At 35.1% G+C, this 21,788-nt stretch overlaps 1 protein-coding gene across 22 annotated transcripts in view; it reads left to right on the plus strand.

Annotated features, from left to right (window-relative positions):
- DMD (dystrophin) overlaps nucleotides 1-21,788 on the plus strand; it is a 1,136,032-nt gene that overhangs the window by 368,438 nt on the left and 745,806 nt on the right. For all 22 annotated transcript variants that reach the window (XM_086879790.1, XM_086879801.1, XM_086879781.1 and 19 more), the window contains exons 6-7: nucleotides 2,685-2,857; nucleotides 11,074-11,192. In XM_086879790.1, coding sequence (XP_086735916.1) covers nucleotides 2,685-2,857; nucleotides 11,074-11,192 — 292 coding nt within the window. The remainder of the gene's footprint in view (nucleotides 1-2,684; nucleotides 2,858-11,073; nucleotides 11,193-21,788) is intronic.

The raw sequence follows: 21,788 nt of genomic DNA on the forward strand, positions 1-21,788 counted from the left end.
TGTCTGAAAGCTCTTCAGGCTGACACGAACACATCTCTATGTGCCACTTTTCCAGCAGTACATCTTAACTGAGAAGCCTTCAAAAAAGCTTCCTTTTCACCAAAATGCCAGCCAGCACTGTCATTCTCAGGCACTGATCTTGCTCCAGGACCCGGCCATCCTGCAGACAGTGTGATGCTGTGCCTGCAGAGCTGTGGCAGGGGCTGCCAAGGTGCTGGGTGGGCTGGGCTGGCAATGCCCCCCAGGACACTCAGGTGGACAAGGTGGCTCCAGGTGTAGAAGTGGAGTTATCCAGCAGTTCCCGCTGAAGAGGAAGTGGCTTCAGCATTCAGGATGAGATCAGACCCTTTTACTCTGTTATTTCAAGTGTCTGACCTTCCCTAGGAGGCAACAAAAAAATCATAAATTTAACAGTCTTCACTCTTGCAAAGAAATGCAGGGAAAGGAAAGCAAAACTTTATCTTGTAAGCATATTTAACTCAGCAGGGTGAGATTGAAACTGTTTTGTATTCATTTACTGAAGAGTAAAAATAAATGCTGTGTTTAGATTCATCACCTGGAGTCTTCTGAATAATTGCCTTTCTCCTGCCCCATTTTTTTACTAATTTTGTCTAATCATCTCTGTTCATAAACATAGCTCCTTTCTCTTTGATATCAGCTCAAACACATAATCAGTTCTGTGTTGTGAACCCTTCTATTTCTAATTATGGGGTTCCTATTCAACTATCCTTTAATGCAAATGTGTGTTGTATTGTTCAAAAGTTAGTTTGCTTATATTAATATAAGCAAATATTCAGAATATGCTTAATATTCAGAAAGATCTGAATTTTTAAATATAAGCATATGATAAAAAACAAAATTAAAAATGAACAATGAAATCTTAGCTTGGACAAGTCTTAACTGTAACTTCAGTTTTTCTAGTCTTTCATATTATTTAAGTTTAGTGCAATAGATGCTAATTTCAAAAGGTTTTGGTTTTGTTTTTTTTTTTTCTTTTATAGCATCCAGATTAACGAAAAAAAAAAAACCAGGATTCTATAATTTTATGGTAGTGAAGGTGCCTAGGAATACAGATGCCAAATCTCAGCTTCTTACTACATTATGTAAATCTACTTTGGCATCTCTCAAAAATAAAGACACTAAAAATATTGTCAAGAAATTCAAAATGCCCACTCTGCTATGTGGAGCAAAAATAAAGAGTATATTTCCTAATTTTCTTACACTTTATTTTCTGTCTCCTGATCTAAGAATGGAGAAAACTATAAAAAAAAATATTCTTATCTGACTGAATTTATATTATTTTCATTGGTGGAAATTGCAATCTAAGACTAAAGTTAGGAACATATCCCATGCAATTTAGAAACGATAAGTTACTCCTTCCATCTTAGAAACTAAGAACATATAAAGTAAAGTTTGCGAATAAGTCTCAAAAGGAAAATTAAGGGCACTGATGCTGTTTGGGCAATATGACTTGAGATGCAAACCCAAGGTGTTATTTCAGTAATTCATATCTTCACAAAATCAAACGATTGAATTAATTACTTGAATCTAGAGAGTAACTTACCGTACTCAACACTAAAATGTTATCTCTGTTTTTTCTAAAATATTTCAGTAATTAATTGTTGTTATTGTTAACTGTTCTTTCTGATTACAGCTTCTGAAATAAAAAAAAAAAATACCATTTTTACAGTTTCAAAGTGGTCCATCCTTTTTCATAAAGTAGATTCTGCCCTGTTCTTTGACTGAATGATACTGATGGCAGAGCAATTCAAGGGAAAAGTGATAATGAAATGCAATATTCCCTGAGTGAATAAGCAGCACTAATCAACTTTATAGTTAAATTATATCTTAGGGAATATTTTAAAAGAGCTGCAATTCTAAAAGATAAATGGAGAAAGCAATTATTGAAAAGGTGTTACTTTACAGGAAAATAATTCTTAATAGAAGTGTTATGTGCTCTTTTACTAGTAAAGAAAATGATAGGAAATAAAAAATCTACTGCATTATGTCAAACTCCAGGATAATATTTATAAAAGCATTTAGGCTTTTTGTAAAATAATAACTGTAGATTGGTAAGATCTACAAAAAAAAAAGTGAAAAAGAAATACTAAGTTCATTAAAATAATAAAATTGAAACATATGCAATACTCTTTTAATGCATGCAATGATATTGACCTTTTATCCAAGTACATGTATGCAAATACAGTTTGCACCTTTAAGTCAAAAACATTATCTACCATGCACTGAGGAAATTTATTTTGCCTTGGTACTATTTCAACTCCATCAATGAGAGAAGAATTCTGTTCATCATTTTATCAACTGTTGCTGTAATGTATCATATTATTTAAGAATGTATTTCCAGATCAAAGAAAACCACAAGGAGAAATACTTAGTTTGAAAGAACTCTGTTACCACAAGTGATGCTAAAAAAATGTGCCTTCTCTGTCTCTGCTTCACCTGTGGCACAGGGATGAATGCATTCAGTGCATGCCAGTAGCTGTTGTCTTTAAGCATTCAGAATTGATTGCTGTCATTGCATTGTGAAAACAGGTATGTTCATTAATTACTTAGGAGTTTTTCTTTAAGGTTGAAATTTATTTAAGTGAAGGATTTTCATTTCAAGAAAAGAAATAGTCAGCTTTTTATAAGTTCAATCATTGATCAAATTCTGTCTTTTATTGCAGGTCAAAGATGTAATGAAAAACATCATGGCTGGACTGCAGCAGACAAACAGTGAGATGATTCTGCTGAGCTGGGTCCGTCAATTGACTCGCAATTACCCACAGGTCAACGTTACCAATTTCACCACTAGCTGGTCTGATGGATTGGCTTTCAACGCACTCCTCCACAGCCACAGGTAGGAAAAGTAGCTTTTCTCTGTTTCAGTAAGCTTGTGACAGATGGCTGTAGCAGGGCTCGAGGACAGTCTATCTATTACGTGGGGGGTTTGCTGCTTCCTCTGTGGGTGTTTCAGCATTCTTTTAAGTGACCAACTGTTTGCTTCAACCTGGGTGCTGCATTTGGTGTCATACTAAATCCTCTCATGGAGGGAGAGCTTTTCACAGCACAACCAAATATACACAGCTCGGATCCTTTTCTGGAATTTCAGTGTGTATACCAAGAGGATAGTCTCAAGGAGTACAGGCTTGGAAACTTTTGACAAGAGCAAGGAGTAGATCCAAAACTAAGCCTTTGAGGTTGTCCCAGAGGGAGAAAGAGTTTCCTGTGGGTACTTAGAGGGGGAAAATATGGTGTTTGTTTAAAGCCTCTCATAGCAGCTGAATTGAAAGTATGGATTTGCCTTGCAAGGACACAGCTGGAGAAGGTAGCCTTTGTTTTCAAAACCTTTCATGTTATTCCACCAGCTGATCTGAGTTTTTAGCCTCTCTCAGAAGTTACCTTCTTCTAGTCTGTGCTGTATAAAACTCTACCTCTAGAGATTCAGGGTTCTCTGGGGGTTCTGTGTACGTGGCTTAAAGAAGATGTACAAGTCAATCTATCTAAAAGACCATTTCTTGCCACTGCTGCTTCTAAAGCAGGATTGTTTTTTCCAACATGATAAACCTCCCAACCTCTCTTTCCCTTCTACTATACTTCTCTCTTAAAGGGGACTGTCCTGCACAGTCACTGATTGCTCAAATTACTAGGAAGTTGAACTTTTTTAACTGTGTAGTGGTTTAAACAACATCCAGAAATTAAACTCCAGATAAGCCACTCCCTTCCCTCTGTCCCCTCTGGCAAGGGAGGAGCAAAAGCAGACTTTGTGTTGGGATCACAATTTATTGAAAGAAAACAGCAATGGAATAAGAAATGCACAGCAACAATGGCAATAATAATAACAAAAGCATACAGAAAGAGAGGGTGTTCTTCTCACAAGGAGATGGTCACCCCCTTGACTTGGTTCCATGTGGCAGCCAGGAAAAGAAGATGACAGATGCTCCCTGCACGTGTCGCTTCCCCAAAGACAAGATGGTGACTGTTTCCATGTGCTGCTCCACGTGGCAGCTGGGAACAAAGGCAAGATGGTGAGGAGGGCTCTCAAATCCCAAGACAATGTGGAAAACTGACAAACAATCCCACCATGTGGGTAATCATCCTAGAACAGGTTTCAAGCACACCAACCACATTCCACAGGGAGCTGCAACTGAATTTTTTCCCTAAAATTTCCATAGCATTGTAACCTCTCTTAGGATGTGAATATAACTCCTCTGTTTCCTCTGATTTTACCCCCAGTCATCTTTCCACAATGTCTTTCCACCTAGAGACAATATCAGACCGCCTGTTTCCTGATTGGGGTATCTGATACTGAGATATTCAGATTGCATGCTCTGCAGGGCCATGTAATACCTGGTATCTGAAATCAGTAATCAGAAATTCCTTTTTGTCCTTCTCTGTAGGAATTAGGTTCAGAAGTCGGAACAGAGGAACTTAATCAGGATGAGTCCCTGGCTGGGGAGTGCAATTGCCAGTAAACCACACTGGGATTGTCTAGACAAATCTCTGTGTCCTGTGTCAGACTTAATGCACTGCTGTGTTCAGATCAGTGCAAAGTTCACCAGATGAACATTCATTTCCTGCTTACTGGAATTTATGTGCTTTATTCAGGTTTTGTAATTCAGGGCTGAAAAACTTAAGCTTTCTTTTCCTCTTCTTCTGCTTGCTGCCATAAATCTTGCATAGCTTTCTGCACAGTGAGCCTATTTTCAATAGAAGTGAAGAATTACTCCACCAAAGTCTTGTCTCTTGCCCAGCAGTTACTGCAGTTGTCTGGGAGATGGCAAGTGTTCAGTCAGATTCCCAGAGGCAAGTCCCCAAGACACACCAGTCATCTTCTGGACTTAATCACTAAGTTCTCTGCAAGAGTTTCATTTCCTCATTCCCTCCAAAACCCTGATGCAGTAACTTTTAAGATGAATCAATGATGTTTGATTTTTGTTGACTTTTCATTTCATGTTCAGTGTGTGGGAACACTGGATTGTCCTTGAAAATTCCAGATGGAATCAATTAAATAGGTACACTAGGACATTCAGTGCTCAGGAGCTCCTACCTGTATCCCATATTAATAAAAAACCTTCTCTAAGGAGCCTAATTCAATCACTCTATGATGCAGGTACGTTAGAGACTTGTTTGGTGTCAGAGTGGCTGGGATTTAGTGCCTAAAGAAGGCAGTTTGGATATACACTGAAGAAAAGTTGTCCCAAGAGTGATTTACATGAATTCTCAGAGAAACCTGGTGTCTCACAAATCCTATGCTTTATAAATATTTTGTGATTTACTTACATAGAATGATAGACACTCTGATGACAAACACTTCTGAATTTAACTCCTCTCTTTTCCCTGATCAATTTTTCCAGACTGTTCTTTTGGGTTTTTTTTCAGAATCCACTATTTCTCCAGTTCTCCTGTTCTGCTTCTTTCTTGTCTATTTCCTTGTTCTCCATAAAGTTTTGTCCAGATGCTGTCTTCTTTTTTCCTTTTATCCTCTGACTTTATTCCTCTGCATTGACAGGAATGGAAGCAGAAAGGATATAAGAAAGGTTATAAGAAAGGATAGCTATAGTTTGAAAATCTGGTATGATATTTAACTCATACAGTGGACCTGATGCCTAGTGTGTGCCCTTTTTTCCTAATTTTAGCTCTATTCCTAAACTTTTACAAAAACAAAAACAAGAAAAAACTAAAAGAACTTCCAAAACACAACAGAAAACATCAAACACGAAAAATCTGTCCAACACTGAAAGCAATGCTACTCAAAGTTGGTTTTTTTTCCATAATATTTAGACTCTCTGAAAGTGAGGGTAGATTTTGTGGTATCATTAAAGCTATTTATTTTTCATACCAATCCCTTTAATTTATGGATGGTGATATTTTTATTTCTCTTATGTAATGTTTTCAGTGATGAACAGGTGGCTTTTTGTTTTGGTTTGTAGTTTTGGGGTTGTTTTTTTTTGTTGTGGTTTTTTTTTTAAGAGGTTCCGACAATAATGTGAAATTTGCATCTGAATTTTCTAAGCACAACCTCAAAGGGATTGAGATAAAGTAAGAAACTATCATGAAGCACCGACCACATAGTATGCTGAGAGCAGTGGGAAGCTTTATTTTCATAGTCTTTTAACCCAACAATCACTAGCTTTCAGCTTACTATTTTGATTGGATCAGATTTTTCTAATGCTCTTTCTCTGTCATTTTATAAAGGGGTTACTTTAGGTAGACTTTCCCATCTCTGTAATCACCATGTCTCCATGGACATTTGGGTTCCTTAGCAATTGCTTTCAGTGCTGAGTGCAGGAAGCAGTGGAACCAAGGTCACCTGGCAAATCTCCAAGGGCACATTAGTGACCCAGAGTATGAATTTTCAGGATATAAGCTTGGCACATGATCTCTTGAATAGTATGTTCTGCACTGAACTGAAAACAGAAGGCAGCAGCTGTGGAGTTCCATGATCACCCTAGGAATATACAGAAACTAAAATATTTTGCTGATAAAGAGAGGTCAGTCCTTCCACAGTTGAAACTCTCCCTTCTTCAGTCTCCAGATCACAAAGACCTCATTTACTTCTTTTAATCTTTTTCCTCCAGGTGGATATCAGGGAGAGCTTTACCTCTTTCCTTTGACTTTGTGGGGACTGTTTTTGCTTTTTTCTCCTGGTCCTATAATCAGGATTTTGAAGTGGGAAAAGTTGGCATTCATTATCTTCCTCCTTGCTTCTTTACTTAGGTCAGGTGACTGCCTTACAAATGAACACTTCACTGCAGCTCTTTCTGCTTTAGGGTGCTAGAATGAGGAGGGAAGGAAAATGACATCAAAAAGAGTTCCTGGACAGAAGCAAAAAAAAAAGGTTTTTTCAGTAGTTTATAGGAAAAGTAAAAGCAAAAACAAAGGGATCAGAGGTATGAAAATAATATTTTTTTAACAAATCACTAGGTTATGTATCAGTTGCTCTCTCCTGGCCTTTTTTAATTGTGAGAGTTCTGAAGGCATGTACAAGATATTCTTGTATAAAAAGCTGAAGCAGTAAACACACAACTTTTCTTTTGATATGGGGATGGTCAATTTTATGATCTAAATATGACTATTTTCTGTCTGCAATAATGGAAAACTCTGGCTTTTCTTTTCCATGACTTTAATATCTACATAGATGCCTGTCAGGATTTGTTTGTTGATAGTATATTCCAGATTAAATATTCTCAATATTCTCACTCTGGCTTAACTAGTTCTGTTGTAAGTTATGTAACTGGGGGTCAGAGGGGTTGTAGGGAGTCTCTTTTTTTACTTTATTTTTCCTGGAAATATGTTTTGAAAAAATTCAAATTTGTTTTCCCTTTTATTTTTTTTTTTTATTGTTTGCATTTCTGCTAGTGATAGGAAAGAGCTGTTGGTACAAAAATTACCTTATGTTCAATAGAAATTTTGATTTTTACAATGCAAACTTCTCCAATGAAGCCTTCAGTCCTTTCAATTTTGGCTTTCCATGTTCTTGTCATAAACTAATATAAGAACAATTCTGATTGAGCTGATTGAATGGCTAGATAAAGTTTAGCATGTTCTACTTAATTCTGACTTTGAAATTATAGTGGTTGTATTGTTCAGGAGGAGGAGTGAGAAATGCTTGGGTTTGGTCCCTTTCAGACAGGACCCAAGCTGCAGATATAAGTTTCATCTCCTTTAGTATTATTTGAACAATATGGAGTGCAAAAACTAAGGCAAAGAATCAGTATTCCATTTAATTTATTTCCTTTACTGTTTCATACCTTCTCACTCCTGCATTTAAAACTCCTTTTAAAGCTAATAGGAGTTGTAATTTGAAAATCAGTTTCAGTGTTGTTTTGGGGATTTTCAAAAGCTATTTTCCGCTTGCCACAATTATTAATCTTCTAGGCTATAATAATTCCCACAATCACACTTGGCAATATTTCAACATAAATACACCCAGTGAAACATCCTGACACATAGCACTGAGAAGCTGATGCTTTAAGCTGACATTATGACACTGTTATTCTAGTGATAGAGCTATGAAATGTGTATAGCAACATAATCTTTCAACAAAGGGAAAATCTGGAAAGTTAAATTGCTGTTAACTTCTGGAGTAGAGAGAGCTTTTTGAATTTATTTTTATTTTAATTAAATCAGTGCTTATCAGAGCTGAGTTGCAGTAGGTGGCCATGTACTTCTAAGTTGTCTTGGAATCTGTGCTGTCTGCTTTATGCACAACACTAAGAAAATTGATAAGAAATCTGACAGTCACATACTAAAGCTTACTAATTCTCCTCTGACTGTGTCTCAGAGGGTTCAAATTTTTACCATCTGTAATAAGTGGAAAGAGATGCTGCATGTCCTCTACACAGGCAGCATGCAAATTCAACCCAGGCATTAAGACGTGATGTTTGAAACTCTTTTGAGTGCTAGAGTGTTTGGTTTTTAAAAGAAAAAACCAGAAACAAAAACCACAAAAACAAATTAACAAAAAATCTGCGGGTCTTATAAGAGAGTCCTACCTCTACAGATGATGTAATGAAAATAATTTAAGACTATCTTGGAAGGTTAACTTTGAAAATTCCCTCCTGGATTATACAACTGAAAAGCTGGATGATATTGACTATCCTAGATATTTTTAATGATGACAGAGGTTTTCTCAGGAGGGGTAAGACAATATTGTGACATTCCTCAAGGAGCAATTGTAAATATTCATGTTCTTTCCCAGTGGAGCCCTGACTAATTGAAAGTATGTTCCTGTATATAAAATATTGTGTCACCAAACAAGAAATGATTATGTGAAGATAATGTGCAGCTCTGAGCATTGCAGGTGTGCTTAGAACTTTAAGCCATATTAAAAGAGAAAAACAAAAAAAGAAAAGAAAAAATTAGGGGGAAGTAGTCCCTTGGATACAATTCTTTCCTCTCCTTGTCCTATAGGCTTTTCTTGCTAAATAATCTTTACTCTCTAGCCTATGTAGTATATATGCAACACATCCTTGCCAAGCTTTTTAAGACAGCCATAACAGACAGATTTTTGGTTACTACAGTGTTAGTTAAATTTGCTTTATGAGCTTGTGCATCCTATGTCTAGTGTTAAATTTGGAGAGGATAAGAATTTGAGTAGTATCTGTGTGCTTGCAGAATAAGGTGTAGGGACGTGGTGGCTTGACCCCAGGCAGCAGCTGAGCACCCAGCAGCCACTTGCTTGCTTCACCCACTGTTCTCCCAGGAAAAATGAAAACAAGAAAACTCTTGAGTCAAATTAGAGTCTTTTAATACATGGAGGAAAGAAGAATAGAAAAACAAATGATGCAAAGGCAGAAATAGATGCTTCAAGTAAGAGACACCTTCCCAGACAAACACCCCCCAACACCATTCCCTTTCTTTACCCAGGTATTTATGGCTGAACAAGATATATGGCATGGGCTGTCCCTTTTACTGGTTTGGGTCCCCTGTCCTGGCTTTGTCCTTTCCCAGTTTCTTGCCCATCTGTCCCCCACTGGTTTGGGAAAGATAGAGTGAAGGGAGAAACTGATGGTCTTGAATTTATGTAAGCACACTTAGGTAATGCCTGGTTTGCTCTGAACACTATTTATATGTAAATTGAAAACACAGCATCATGTAGACTGCTGTAAACAATTCTACCTCCGTCCCCAGTTAAAGTATGGCCCAAAATATTTTTTTACTAATTATGCACACATAGTGTGTATTTTGCATGCCTGTGTTTTAGTACACAAACCTGTCTGTGGGATCACTGACTTAATCCTTCCATGAGTAAACCCAGACATTGCGACCTAAGTTTCCTCTCCCTTCTCCACTCTGTTCCCAGCCCAGATTTAATATTAAATTAACATTAATTTGTATTTTGAAGTTATTCTGCTTGTGGGAAGGAGAAAACTCTAAGCATGTATGCAGAGGAGCAAAACAACTTAGAGTAACTCAGAGTTACTATGTAAACCACTCCCCTCCCAGAAAAGATTGGACAGCAAAGGTGCATAACAGGAGCATAACTGGGCATTTTTTTCTTTACTCTCTTGACATTATTATGATATGATGTAGTGAACATTTTTTCAATTTATTATAACTCAGGAGACTATTTAAAATTATCTTCTAAAATTAATAAAAATGTGAGTAAATGCCATTAATTGTGAAATTTAAATTGTGTAAATAATGTGCTTAATTTGTCTTTAGCTGAAATTATACATTTAAATGTCCTCTGATTTAGAACACTGTATTGAAATCACAAATAGCATAGTTGTTTTTCTTCGTATTACATGCACAGTAATTACAGGGTGTTTGATGAAACTTTATTTCTCCAGAGTGCCTGATAACAAATTCTGATTTCCTAATGGATAACTCTCAGATGAAAAGCAGTGCTAACATTATTTATGCTGCAAATAGTGCAGCTGCTAATGTAAGGTCCCAGGCTGTGCATCTGAGCTATAATTCAGTTTTGGTCATTCTGTCTTTTCCTGTAAGAGCATGTAAATTGTGACCTGGCCATGTTAGGGTAAAAGTTGAACTCTTATGTTCTTACAGGTGTTTCCCAACCCAAATGTTTCTATGATTCCATTAATTTTTTAAACCTGTTGACCTATTTCAATCTGCTGTAACAGTGAGCTGGTAATCTCAGAAGCAATTACACTCTTAGAAATATTAATTGAAGTGAAAGGCTGGTAGCTGGGGAGAGGAGAAAGGCCCCCTAATGGCCTCAGCAGTTGTGTCCTGCTCGTCCTGCCACATGCCAGTCCTGAGTGCATGGCCTCAGCTCCTGATCTGGGCACTGTGGGCAGTGACAGGAGCCCAGTGCTGTGGGGGAGAGCAGCAGGTTCAGGGATGTGAGCTTATAGGTTGTTGGGACTTGGTGGAAATAAGAAATAGGGACAATGTGGTTGTGGTGGACATGGATGAGAGTAGAATGCAATGAGAATCGATTACAAACCCATTAGAAACTGAGCTTCAGTAGTCCCAGGGTCAATTAACATGATCTTTCATTACAAAAATAGAATTGATGCTGATGCTTAGCTTTAGAAATACGTAAGTAAATGTAAGACTAAACAAATAAGAAACTTATTCTTCCTCTTAATTTTGCTTTAGACCAGACCTATTTGATTGGAACGCTGTTGTTTCCAAGCAGTCACCTGTACAACGATTAGACCATGCCTTCAACATAGCCAGGAAACACCTGGGAATAGAGAAACTCCTTGATCCCGAAGGTTAGTAGAAATTATGTTGTTTGGTGTTTGTTTTTTTTAAGTTAAAAAAAAAAAAATTGCTATGCATTTGATGATAAATGTATTTGAATTTTTTTGGCACAAGAATTTAACATTTTGTGGGATAAATTATAAGTTGAAGTAAAATCCTTTACTTTTAGTTCTAACTTGTGCTCTATTGAAATAACATAAAGCTGCCTATATGTACATGCTCTAAAGCAATTTTTTTTTTTGCTTTGGGACCAGAGTTTTAATGAGCATGCACTGAATTGGAGGCATCTAAGAAAGCTGTTGATTTCTGTTGTGAAGATTTAGAGCATCTGCTGCTTTTATATCTTCTGGAAAGATCTTGAGTTCAAATTTCCTTTTAATGTATATCCAAAACATGTATACAAATTCTAGCTACTCTTATTTTTAAATATTACATATATTTCTCTGTATATTGAAATTTTATCAGGATTGTATGTCTCATACAATTTTCATTTAATCTTAGCTGTAATAGCTAAGATTGACCTGTTTTACCTTGACTACCTTTTATACATCCTTAAGCAGTCATGTTTTAAAGGTTCCTTGTTTTTCACATGTTCACTTCAATTTCACACATTTCTATATATTCTCTGACATAGTTTCTGCATTGTTGATAGACTAGAAATTCTCCCTCAGAGGATATTCCTAAAACGTTCTTTACTCCCAGGCAATTGGAATAGCTGTTGTATTATATATATATATATATATATATATATATGTATATGTATGTATGTATGTATATACACACACACACACACTTTTTTCATACAATGACACCTTTACTGTATTTTCATGAAGTTTCCTATTAAGCCACTTATAAATAAAGTTTCCTATTTCTTTGTGCTGTTTTCAGTGACTCACTCATGGTGAGTTTTTCATGGGAAGAACTAGTATTTAACAAAATGCAAAAATGAATTTAAAGATAGTGTTGAGTCTCTTAATGTTTAAATTTATTTAGACATGTCTCAATTGTTAACTAATAACCTTGAAACCCAAGTATTTCCATAGAAGAAATATTGAAAATATATCTAGTTGAATGGCACAGCATTTCTTGCCTAGTAAACTCCTTAATTACTAAAACTCATTTTGGTGAACCACTGAAGGAAGAAGAACTTTTCTACTTGCTAAAGCATGGGATTGAGCTTGTAAACTCTGAATGAGATTGGAATTGAAAACTGAGTTGTGCAACTAAATCGATGTAGTCACAGTGTTTTCTATAATTGGTTAAACTTGCTTCTTAAAATAGATTAGTGAATTAGTTATTTTCTCTACACAAGAGTCACTTCTGATTAGACATTTTATTCTGGTTTTGGCAAAGATACTTGCAGTTGTTTAGCCAACAACTGAAAAACTCTTAAACGTTGGTGGTTTTCCAAATGTCTGCTGTAATTATTTGCTATTCAGTGTTGCAAGTCACAGTGCTAGCCACCTATTTCTTTTTTCCCTCTGGAAACATTTCCAAAGTACAAGTACATTTTGTACCTATTTAAAAGCATGAATATGAGGAGCTACAACTGTTATGTTTGTAATAGTAAATTTATCTCTTGATTAAAACCCAGAATTTCTGGTATGCGTGCAAGGGAGAAATCTTATTTGAAGGTTCTAGACTATTCTTTCTGTAATTTTACACTGTGTATTTATCAAGTCTCCTAATTAGGTACTCAAATATCTCCTAACACCATATTGTTTAACAAGACTCTCTTCTCTGGCTGCAAAATGGTAATGTATTACAATAAAAGGGAGTATGCAGTGGTGAAATTATTTTCATGTAATTTAATACCTGTCAAAACAGCAAATGAGTTACTTGTGAACACTTTAGAATTTAGTTTTTTTCATTAAATGTCTGCTGTCTCAATTCTGAAACTATGAAGTAGAAAGGAAGCCACTATTCAGTAAAGGCCTACTTTTCTGCAACCAATGTACTAGTCAAAAAATAAAGGGTTTGGGGTTATTTCTGTTCTGAAATTACTGATGATTGATACATGTTGAAGGAGATGTCAGGAATCTGTCTTAAAAATCAGGTTTTTAAAAGTAAATATTTAGACTCAGCCAAACTGGTTTGCTAGGTCATATATGAAGTTTGTTTGTTTCTGAGGTTGCTGATATTTAAAGTCTGTCCCAGGAGAATTAGTCAGTTTAATACTAAGGTTGTTGATATTTCAAATCTATCCTGTCATCAGCTTTGAAAACATTTTTCAGAATTTGATCATTTCAGTCATCAAAGTGGTGAAGATCATTTATGTCTAGATATGTCTTGTAAAAGCTATGTAGTTTCAATTTTTGGAACCTGGATTGTTTTTGGATTCATGCAGAGATGACAATTTCTGCTATTGTCCTTACTTATACTGGCTATTAGGAACACTTTTATTCTATCAGGGTTTAGGAAGTCCTGCAAGGAGCAGCAATTGGTTTCAGTGATCTCTTTGAGTCCCTTCCAACTCAACGTATTTGTGGTCTTTTTGATTGAATCAAGTCAGAATTTTTTCTTAGTTGTATCAAAACAATGGTTTTATTTTTATTATTTAAAAAACAAACAAAAAAAAGCAAACAAAAAAATACACACAACTGAGGAAAAAGTTTTCCATATACTAGCTTTCCCATATAAATCTGACTAGAAATCAATATATAAACAATCTGGTTTGGGTAATTAATAATTGGCAACAAATACTAGTTTTGAGCAAGCAAAGCAAAATATTAAAATTTATTATTTGAAAGGATCACAGATAGGATTGCCAAGACTTAAAATATCTCACCTGTATAATCTTAAATACAACAGGAGGTCATTAGGAATCACATTAGGATACTTTGGCCAGAAAAAACCTATTTGCAAAAACATTTTTTTCTTTTGAATCTTGCCCACTAATATATAGGTCTTTAACAACTTTCTTCTAAATAAAACCTTCTAACATCTACCAGTTTCCTCCACCTGATCTTGTATTTTCTCTTGTTATCTTTCATATTCTACATTACAAAAGTACTAAGTAATGAACACCAGACAGACATTTAAACTTTTCCCTGCTGTCACTTTCCTGGGCCTTGTGCTTGTTTGTGCTAGCCTGATAATAAATAGGCTAAGAAGATATATAATTTCTGCTGTCCTTTTTAGGCAAAGTAATTATCCAGTTTCTTATACTTTTTGTAGGCTGATTAAAAAAAAACTCATTTAATCCATCCCAATCGTATTTTCCATATTTTTCCTTAATTTGCACTGATGACATGAGTTTTTGTCACCATTAGTAAGTGATAATGAGACTCGGACAGTTTTTCATTTGAAAACTTTTTTGTTTGATCTTAACTTCCTATATTTCTGTATCTCAACAGTAATGGATTCTACCATATTGGAGCACAAAAAAAAAAGGGGGGGGAAAACCTCTCAGCTCTGTAGTTCATGCTGTTGTTAACCATGTCTTCACTCAGTAATTGTATACATTTCTAGTACTGGTTTTCAGTTCATTTTAATACCCTTGCTGATATGTCTTATTCCAAGGGATTATGAGAAATTTTCTAACCATCTTATAAAGGTTAAAAAATAAAATTAAAATGTCTTGTTTTCTTAAGGCTCCTTTTGGTTTTCAAAGCCAGGAATAGTTTTGGTTAAATAAGAGGAAAGTCTACAGGAATCACAATTAAAAGTGCAGCATTAACATCAAAACCCTTTTACTTTTGCTTTACTGTTTATCAGAACAAATTTCAGCTCTTTTTCTGGACATGCCATCAAGTTACATCAGGAGCTTTGTCTTTAGCTTGTAGCACAGATGTGAACTGCAGGACGAGAGCAGGTCTAGCAAAATACCTTCAAAACTAATAATAAGGGTGAACTTTTATATGAATGAATTTGTAATACATACATTTTCCAAATGCTTGCTAGTTTCATCTATATTGTTGCAATATTTTACTCTGCGCTTTCTTTTGTCAAATATTTGCCCTCAAGATTAAACTGCATTTCTTCTTTACCCAATGTTAAGGTGAAAGTTCTGCTTTTTCTTTGCAGTCTTAAGCAAATGAAAATAGTCAACAAAAGTAGTAAATTCACTAGACACCATCTAACCCCACTTTGTCTTCCATATTTGTGAGCAGATTTATTACTGTTTCTTTGATCTGTGAGCAATTGAGTTAACAATAGATGACTCAACAATCAGGAACTTTTACAGATTTCCATGGAAATAAATGGCTTGAAGGGTACTGCATTAAGAGACTCAAGGACAAAATAGGCCTTTTCTCTTATCAGTGGGAAAATCTCAAATAGGTGTGATTTACTTTGGAGCAGGGCACATATGCTATGGAAGAAATTGTAAAACTTTCTGTTACAGAGGGTGTGCAGCTTATAATATCAGGTTCTGAACTTAGAATTATAGAGCTCTGTAGTAACCTTGCATTGCAGCTGCTATTGTAAGTAGTTCAGTGATGGTTAGCTAAGTATAAATGCATAGAAATGAGAGCAGTGTAAAAATATGTGGAGAATCTAACAATGGTGAAACCTATAAAATGTTTTATGAATAAAAGTAGGGGTAGTAATGGTATAATGAGCAGAGAATGGTTATTCTCATATTTCCAGCTGATTTTCATATTCATCTTGGATTTTTAGTGGTGATGTAATTCAGACATAGCACTATATGTTTCTGTAAAACTATGTCTGAGCTTGTAACAATGTTATTTAAATTGATAAATCTCACTGATCACAGCTGTTGTTCTTCACATGATGCTGAGAGAATTTTGGATGAGGTACTAGAATGTCTTGTCATTTTTTGGCTAGATCTGTCCAGCTTCTTCCAAGGTGAGAAGAAGCAGAATGGGTGGATACCTAAATATCTTTACATCAGATACTGTAAAGAACACAGAGGTGTTTGTGCTGTGAGCCTGTTTTTTGACAATTTTTTGATTTTCAAAAGCTTTGGATTTTAGCACACTACCACCTTGCACCCCCAAGCATAGAGACACTTCAAAAAAAACAATAGTCTAAATGCTTCTTTTCTTTACATCTGAATGTGCTTCTATAAGTAGCCTCCTGGTCTTGCTTAAGCAGACCATTTCTCCCTTGTTGCATGGTCTTTCATGCAATAATTTACAGTTCTCTCCCTTGCTTTTTCTTTCTTTTTTTTTATATTTTTATGGGGTGGTTCTTTTTTTCTTCTTTTGTTTTGTTGTGGAGGTTTGTTTGGTTTGTTGTTATAAAGAGCTTGGTAAAATAAAATAATTTTTCCATGTTAGTATTTTAAAATTACGGTGCCTCAGGACACTGGCAAATTGTTGTAATTGGTCTACTCTAACAATCAAGTAGGTTTCCACTGTGTGTGTAGTTTTCTGTCTGTCACTAATAATACTGTAGTTTAGCATTATTTTTTATTTTTCTAGATAAATCTCTTCTCTAAGAATGTTAAAAATTAAGGTTCAAATACTAGTATCAGTGTTCAGTCTAGTGTTTTTTTTCTTTGCCAAATTTCTCATGTGTATTTTATGCTGGGACTCACTTGATATGTCCATAATTCCTGCTTTAGGCTAGAATTAAACATGTTTTTTTTAACTGTAATTTAATGAATGAAGCCCTTTGGGATTGGGTACATAATCGTTGGTTGCTCAAAACAATCACTGATGGAAGACCACTGAGAAGAGATCATTTATAACAGCATTATTTTATCTGATGCATCAACACAGAGAATGAAATTAGTTTTGCCCCTCTTAAAATCACAAAGGAAGAAGAAGGATTATTACGTAAATGCTCAGCATATATTCTGTTGAGTTTGTGCTGATGCACAGCAATGCATGTTTCTTTATTAGATATTTTGTCTCATGATAATTTAAAAAAGATTGAAAAACATTGTATTTGCCTAGGCAAGAAGCTTTCTGTATTATATTCTAAATAAACTTTAGTTGAAGTGAGGAGATTTATCTGTTAGAAGTTTTATTTTACTTATTATAAGTAAGGGGTTCTTCAGACTATGAATAGGCCCAGATCAAACTACAATGCTTCAGTCTTAAAATACCAGTTATTACAAAAATGTTCCATAATCAATATCTTCAGCACTGTGATACTTGTACAAATATATCTATAATTAAAATTAAAAAAAGGCTTTTTGAAAGTAGAGATATTTTGTGTAAAGACCTTTGGAGTATGCGAGATTGACACTTGGGAGATTAATACTCTAAAAATTCTAGAGGAGAATTTTGATTTAAATTAATAACCCCTGTCCCATATTTCATATCTTAATATCCTTCAATTTTATATATATATATATATATAATTTTATTTTATTTTTTGCAATGGTAAAGAATTTGCTCTATTTAAAATCCCATAGCCCATATTCCACTGTGAAGATACTCTGGTTTGTCTGTTATTGATTTGGATATCTGCTAAAGGAATTACTAATTTGAGGGAAGAACTCCTACAAGTATCTTAAAGCTTCTGTATTTTTGTTTAGGTCACAAATGGCAGGATGATTAAGATATTTACCTGTTAGAATTGAACCATATTAATTGGGGAAATTTGATTACAATCTTGGATTTGAAATAGAATGGGCAGTAATAAGTATTAGTGATTTCTACTTGCTTTCAGGCAGGCTTCTCCCATTAACCCCCTGTTATGTGAAAGGTCAGTCATTGTGCCCCAAGTGGAAATGCTGCACTTCATCCTTCTGGTTCTGGTTATCTGAAAGTCATTTGAAACGTGTTTATCCACCAGGTGGTGGAAGAAACAGTTTTGAGTTGAAGCCTGTAGAAAACAAATAAAAAGAAGAAATTCCTCTGAAACTTTGGGATTTTTTAATTAATATAATAATTTTTAGATCATAATTTGATCTCTGAGCTGACTTAGGATATATAGTCACAGAAGACCCAAATCTTTGAGTTTCTAAAGTTATTTTTTTGGCTCTGACTCTGAGCAAGTCTGAACTAATTTGTGTGCATAAATCCAACTTTGTGAGATGTATCCTATCCTTTATCATGACTTGAGATAAATTTTTTTATAAGGACCCTAGGAGAGATAATTCTCTCTATAATGATTTTCATCTTCAGTTGACATTGTTCTATAAGAAGACAACGTATCTAAAGCCTAAATTAATTTCCTTATCTCAGTGTGTCTCTGTTTATCCTGAAGACAAGACATTTTGGGCACTGTAGTGATTTTCTGTACAGAAATCTGATCAGAAAAAAACCCCACAAAAAACAAACAAACAAAAAAAAAAAATCTGCTTAAGAGAAGAATTTTCTCTTTTATTTACAGTGGCTATTATTTTCTACTGGTTCCAAAGAGAACACATAGTAATGATTGAAATGATTGAATCTGGAAGTAGAAAAAAGAATCACCTACCCTCAGGCAGTTTTTGCATTCTTAATATATTAAAATGAAAGCGTATGGAGAGCAGGACCACAGAAGCTTGAAAGAGATACTTGCTTACTTTTTCTGTTATTTTAAAAATATTTTCAGCATTGGCATTCACTGTTAAAAGAGAAAGAAGCTGTATTATCATAATCTTCATAGAGGATGGTGGGCTTATTCAGTTTTTGGTCTTTCTGGGAATTATTTGCTTTGCAAATAAGGAAAAAACTTTTTCTAAATTCCTGTAAAACTGTTTTCCTCTATTTTTTTTTTTTTTTTTTCCTCATTTCCATCTGTTAGTTTTTTAACTGGTGCCTTAATGAGCAGTGGGTTTTATCCCAATTACTTTATGGAAGCTTGGTGTAAAGAAACAGGGGAACACGATTGCCACAAGAGAATCTTGACTTAAAAATTAGAACATGTATTTCATTTTTGGTAGATGGGAAGTAACTGTTTTATAAAATGATTGCAGGATAATTTCTGCCACAATTTCCATCTGGAATCCAACCAAGACAGTGACATGTTTTGTTAGAGTTGTTATAAAATTATTCAAAGAGGGTGCATTCCATTTTCCTTATAGTTTACTTCAATTTGTTGGGAGATTTTTCTTTTGCATAGCATCTTGCAGGAAGCATGTTGTAGATAATATTCTGCTAGTTCTGATTCCTCCACTTACCATAAAATTTATTGATACATTATTTAGTGCAAGAATATCAATATAGGAAAAAATGCTTTGAATTAATGAGGTTTATATCAGTAAAGTGTGTTATATCTTGTGTGAACAATATTTTTGAGATGTGATCTGTAGGGATTGCTCTGCTAAGCAGCTTAAGTTGCTCCATAAAAAAATCAGCCTGAAATAAGTGGAAACCGTGTGAGCCATAACTAAAGCAGTGTTCTGAACCTCCTGAGTGGAGGGAGGGCTTAAAGAGCAAACTGAAGTGCTTTTTTAGCACAGTATGTTTTAAAGGTATACAGTGATAAGCAGAGAGAAAATAGTGTGAATCACTTGTACTGCTTGAAATAAACTGACTTTGGAGCAAATGGACTGATGCTCTTGAAGCTACTTGTTAATGACCAAGCAGCAAGGGAATAAAGCTGGTGTGCACTTGGAGTGGACAAGGATAATTGCTCTCCAGTATGTTTTCTGGCCATTTCTTCCTCCTTCATGAAAATAGTACTTGGTTGCACTGTGGAAATGTACTTGACTGTGTTATGCTATGACTACATGGCTTTCCTTAAATAAATAGAAAACTTTCAAGAATTTTCAAAGATGTTATGAATATTTAATATTTTTACATGTTATTCATGTAGAAAATATTATTTTTTTTTTTATATGATTAAGACTTCAGGATTGGAACTGAAGATGTCTCTTGTCACAAAGTCACTTAAATATAACAGTGGAATTAATAGAAATAGTTGTATCAATGCCCAAAATGGAATATCATCAATCATGTTGAATTTGAGTATGTTAAGGCCATATGAAGTGTTCCTGGTATTTTTTTATGCAAAGCCTGCATGCAGCTCTGAACATGATGAAAGTTCACTTTCGCTCTTGTGTATTTGCTGTGCCTTCTCCAAGAATCACTGTCAAATGATGTCTAAAAAATAATCAAATCTCTCCATTACTTACTGTTTAATACTTACACAGTTTAAATGAGAGTAATTGAAATCCCTCATTATTATAATGTTGTTTTGCTGTGACAGCCTCCCTGACTTTCACACACCTATGACTCCAGAGCTGCAAGGGACAAAGAGCAGTCAGTGATCTGCCTTCCTCCACAGCTGCATAGCATTGCTTATGCTCAAGGCAAGATAATTAAAGTCACAGCAAACTGTGATTTGTTACCCTTTTTCTTAACTTTTCCAGTCAGAAATCTCCATGGGTCCTCTGTGTTTTTCATGGTCAGATTTCATGTCTAAGTGCACACTTGTAGTTAGAATGTGCCCAGAGTATATTCTTGGACCCAGATGCTCAAAAGCAGTCAGGGGATTCAAAATTTTGTAAGCAGCAATGACCCTCTCTGGAAAATACAGGATTGAAAATTGCATTGAATTCTGGAGAAGAAAAACCAAACAAAACACAACAGGAAAATTGACCCCCTTTCATTCAGTGTGTGTGAGGAGCAAACACAGACAAGAGACATTCCAAATGCTTCTTTAAATAATGCTGTTTAAAGTTACTGTTGTACAGGAAGGTGTCTTAATTTGAAGAAATATCTCCATGAAGTATAGTGTAGAAAATGACTGAAATAATTCTTGGATTGTTTGCATGCAAATTAAATTTTGATTAAGTGATGAAACATCCTAATTTTTTGGGAAAGTTTTAGGAGTGACAGAAAAGCTAGGCTTCCAACTTTAACTACACAAATGAGTGTAGAAGGAATATTTTTTGGACTAATATACCCTTTATAATAGAGGCTCTATATAATAGAGAAACCTAAAAAAAATCTGCTGCCAGCTTAATGCTCATAAAAATTATTGCATTTGTTTGGCAGTTTCAGAACTCAGAAACAATAAATCTAAATTTTAAATTTACTTTTTTTTAAAAAAAAAAAATATATATATAAAAAAGAAGAGTAGCTTCTATTCCAAGTTTCTGCTTGTATTTTAATTTACCTGAAGTGAGAAATCACTAAGCACTGACACCATATGTCTGCCTGGCTGAAGGGACTGGGTGGAACTTGTGGCAGCAATGAGTGAGGAGTGGTGACTGGAATGAAAAAGGGAAAAAGAGGAAAAGGTAAAGCAAGGTATATAAAGTGAAATAAGCCTGGAAGTGAAGCTGGGCCTGGTATTTTGAGGAGAAAGTTGTTTTTCCCTAAATACTTACCTGTAATCTTTTGTTTCTCAATATTTAAGTCAGTATTTAAATTCACCTTTTGTTATTTGGCAATAAATGAACTTAAATGCCCTGAACTGAGTCTATTTTGCCTGCAGGAATAACTGGTGAGTGATTTCACTGTCTTTTAACATGTAAGTTTTCTCACTCTTGTACTTTTCTCCCCTGTCCCATGGGGAGTGAACTGGTTTATGGATGGGGCTTGTTGCCAGCCCTGCCAACCCACAACCCTCAAACATAGTAAATGTAACTAAATACAAGTATAATCCAAATCAAAATGGATGCTGGTCACTGCTATGTCCTTGACTCCTTTTTTTAACTTTGAACTTTTGTGGTTCCAAGTGATAATTCAGGATTTATTTGGCCTCTAAAAGATAAAACAATCTTGTCTTCCCCATCCCTGAAGGAATTTGTCTTA

This window comes from Cyanistes caeruleus, chromosome 3 (assembly GCF_971803275.1).
Source record: "Cyanistes caeruleus chromosome 3, bCyaCae1.hap1.1, whole genome shotgun sequence".
Lineage (NCBI taxonomy): Eukaryota > Metazoa > Chordata > Aves > Passeriformes > Paridae > Cyanistes > Cyanistes caeruleus.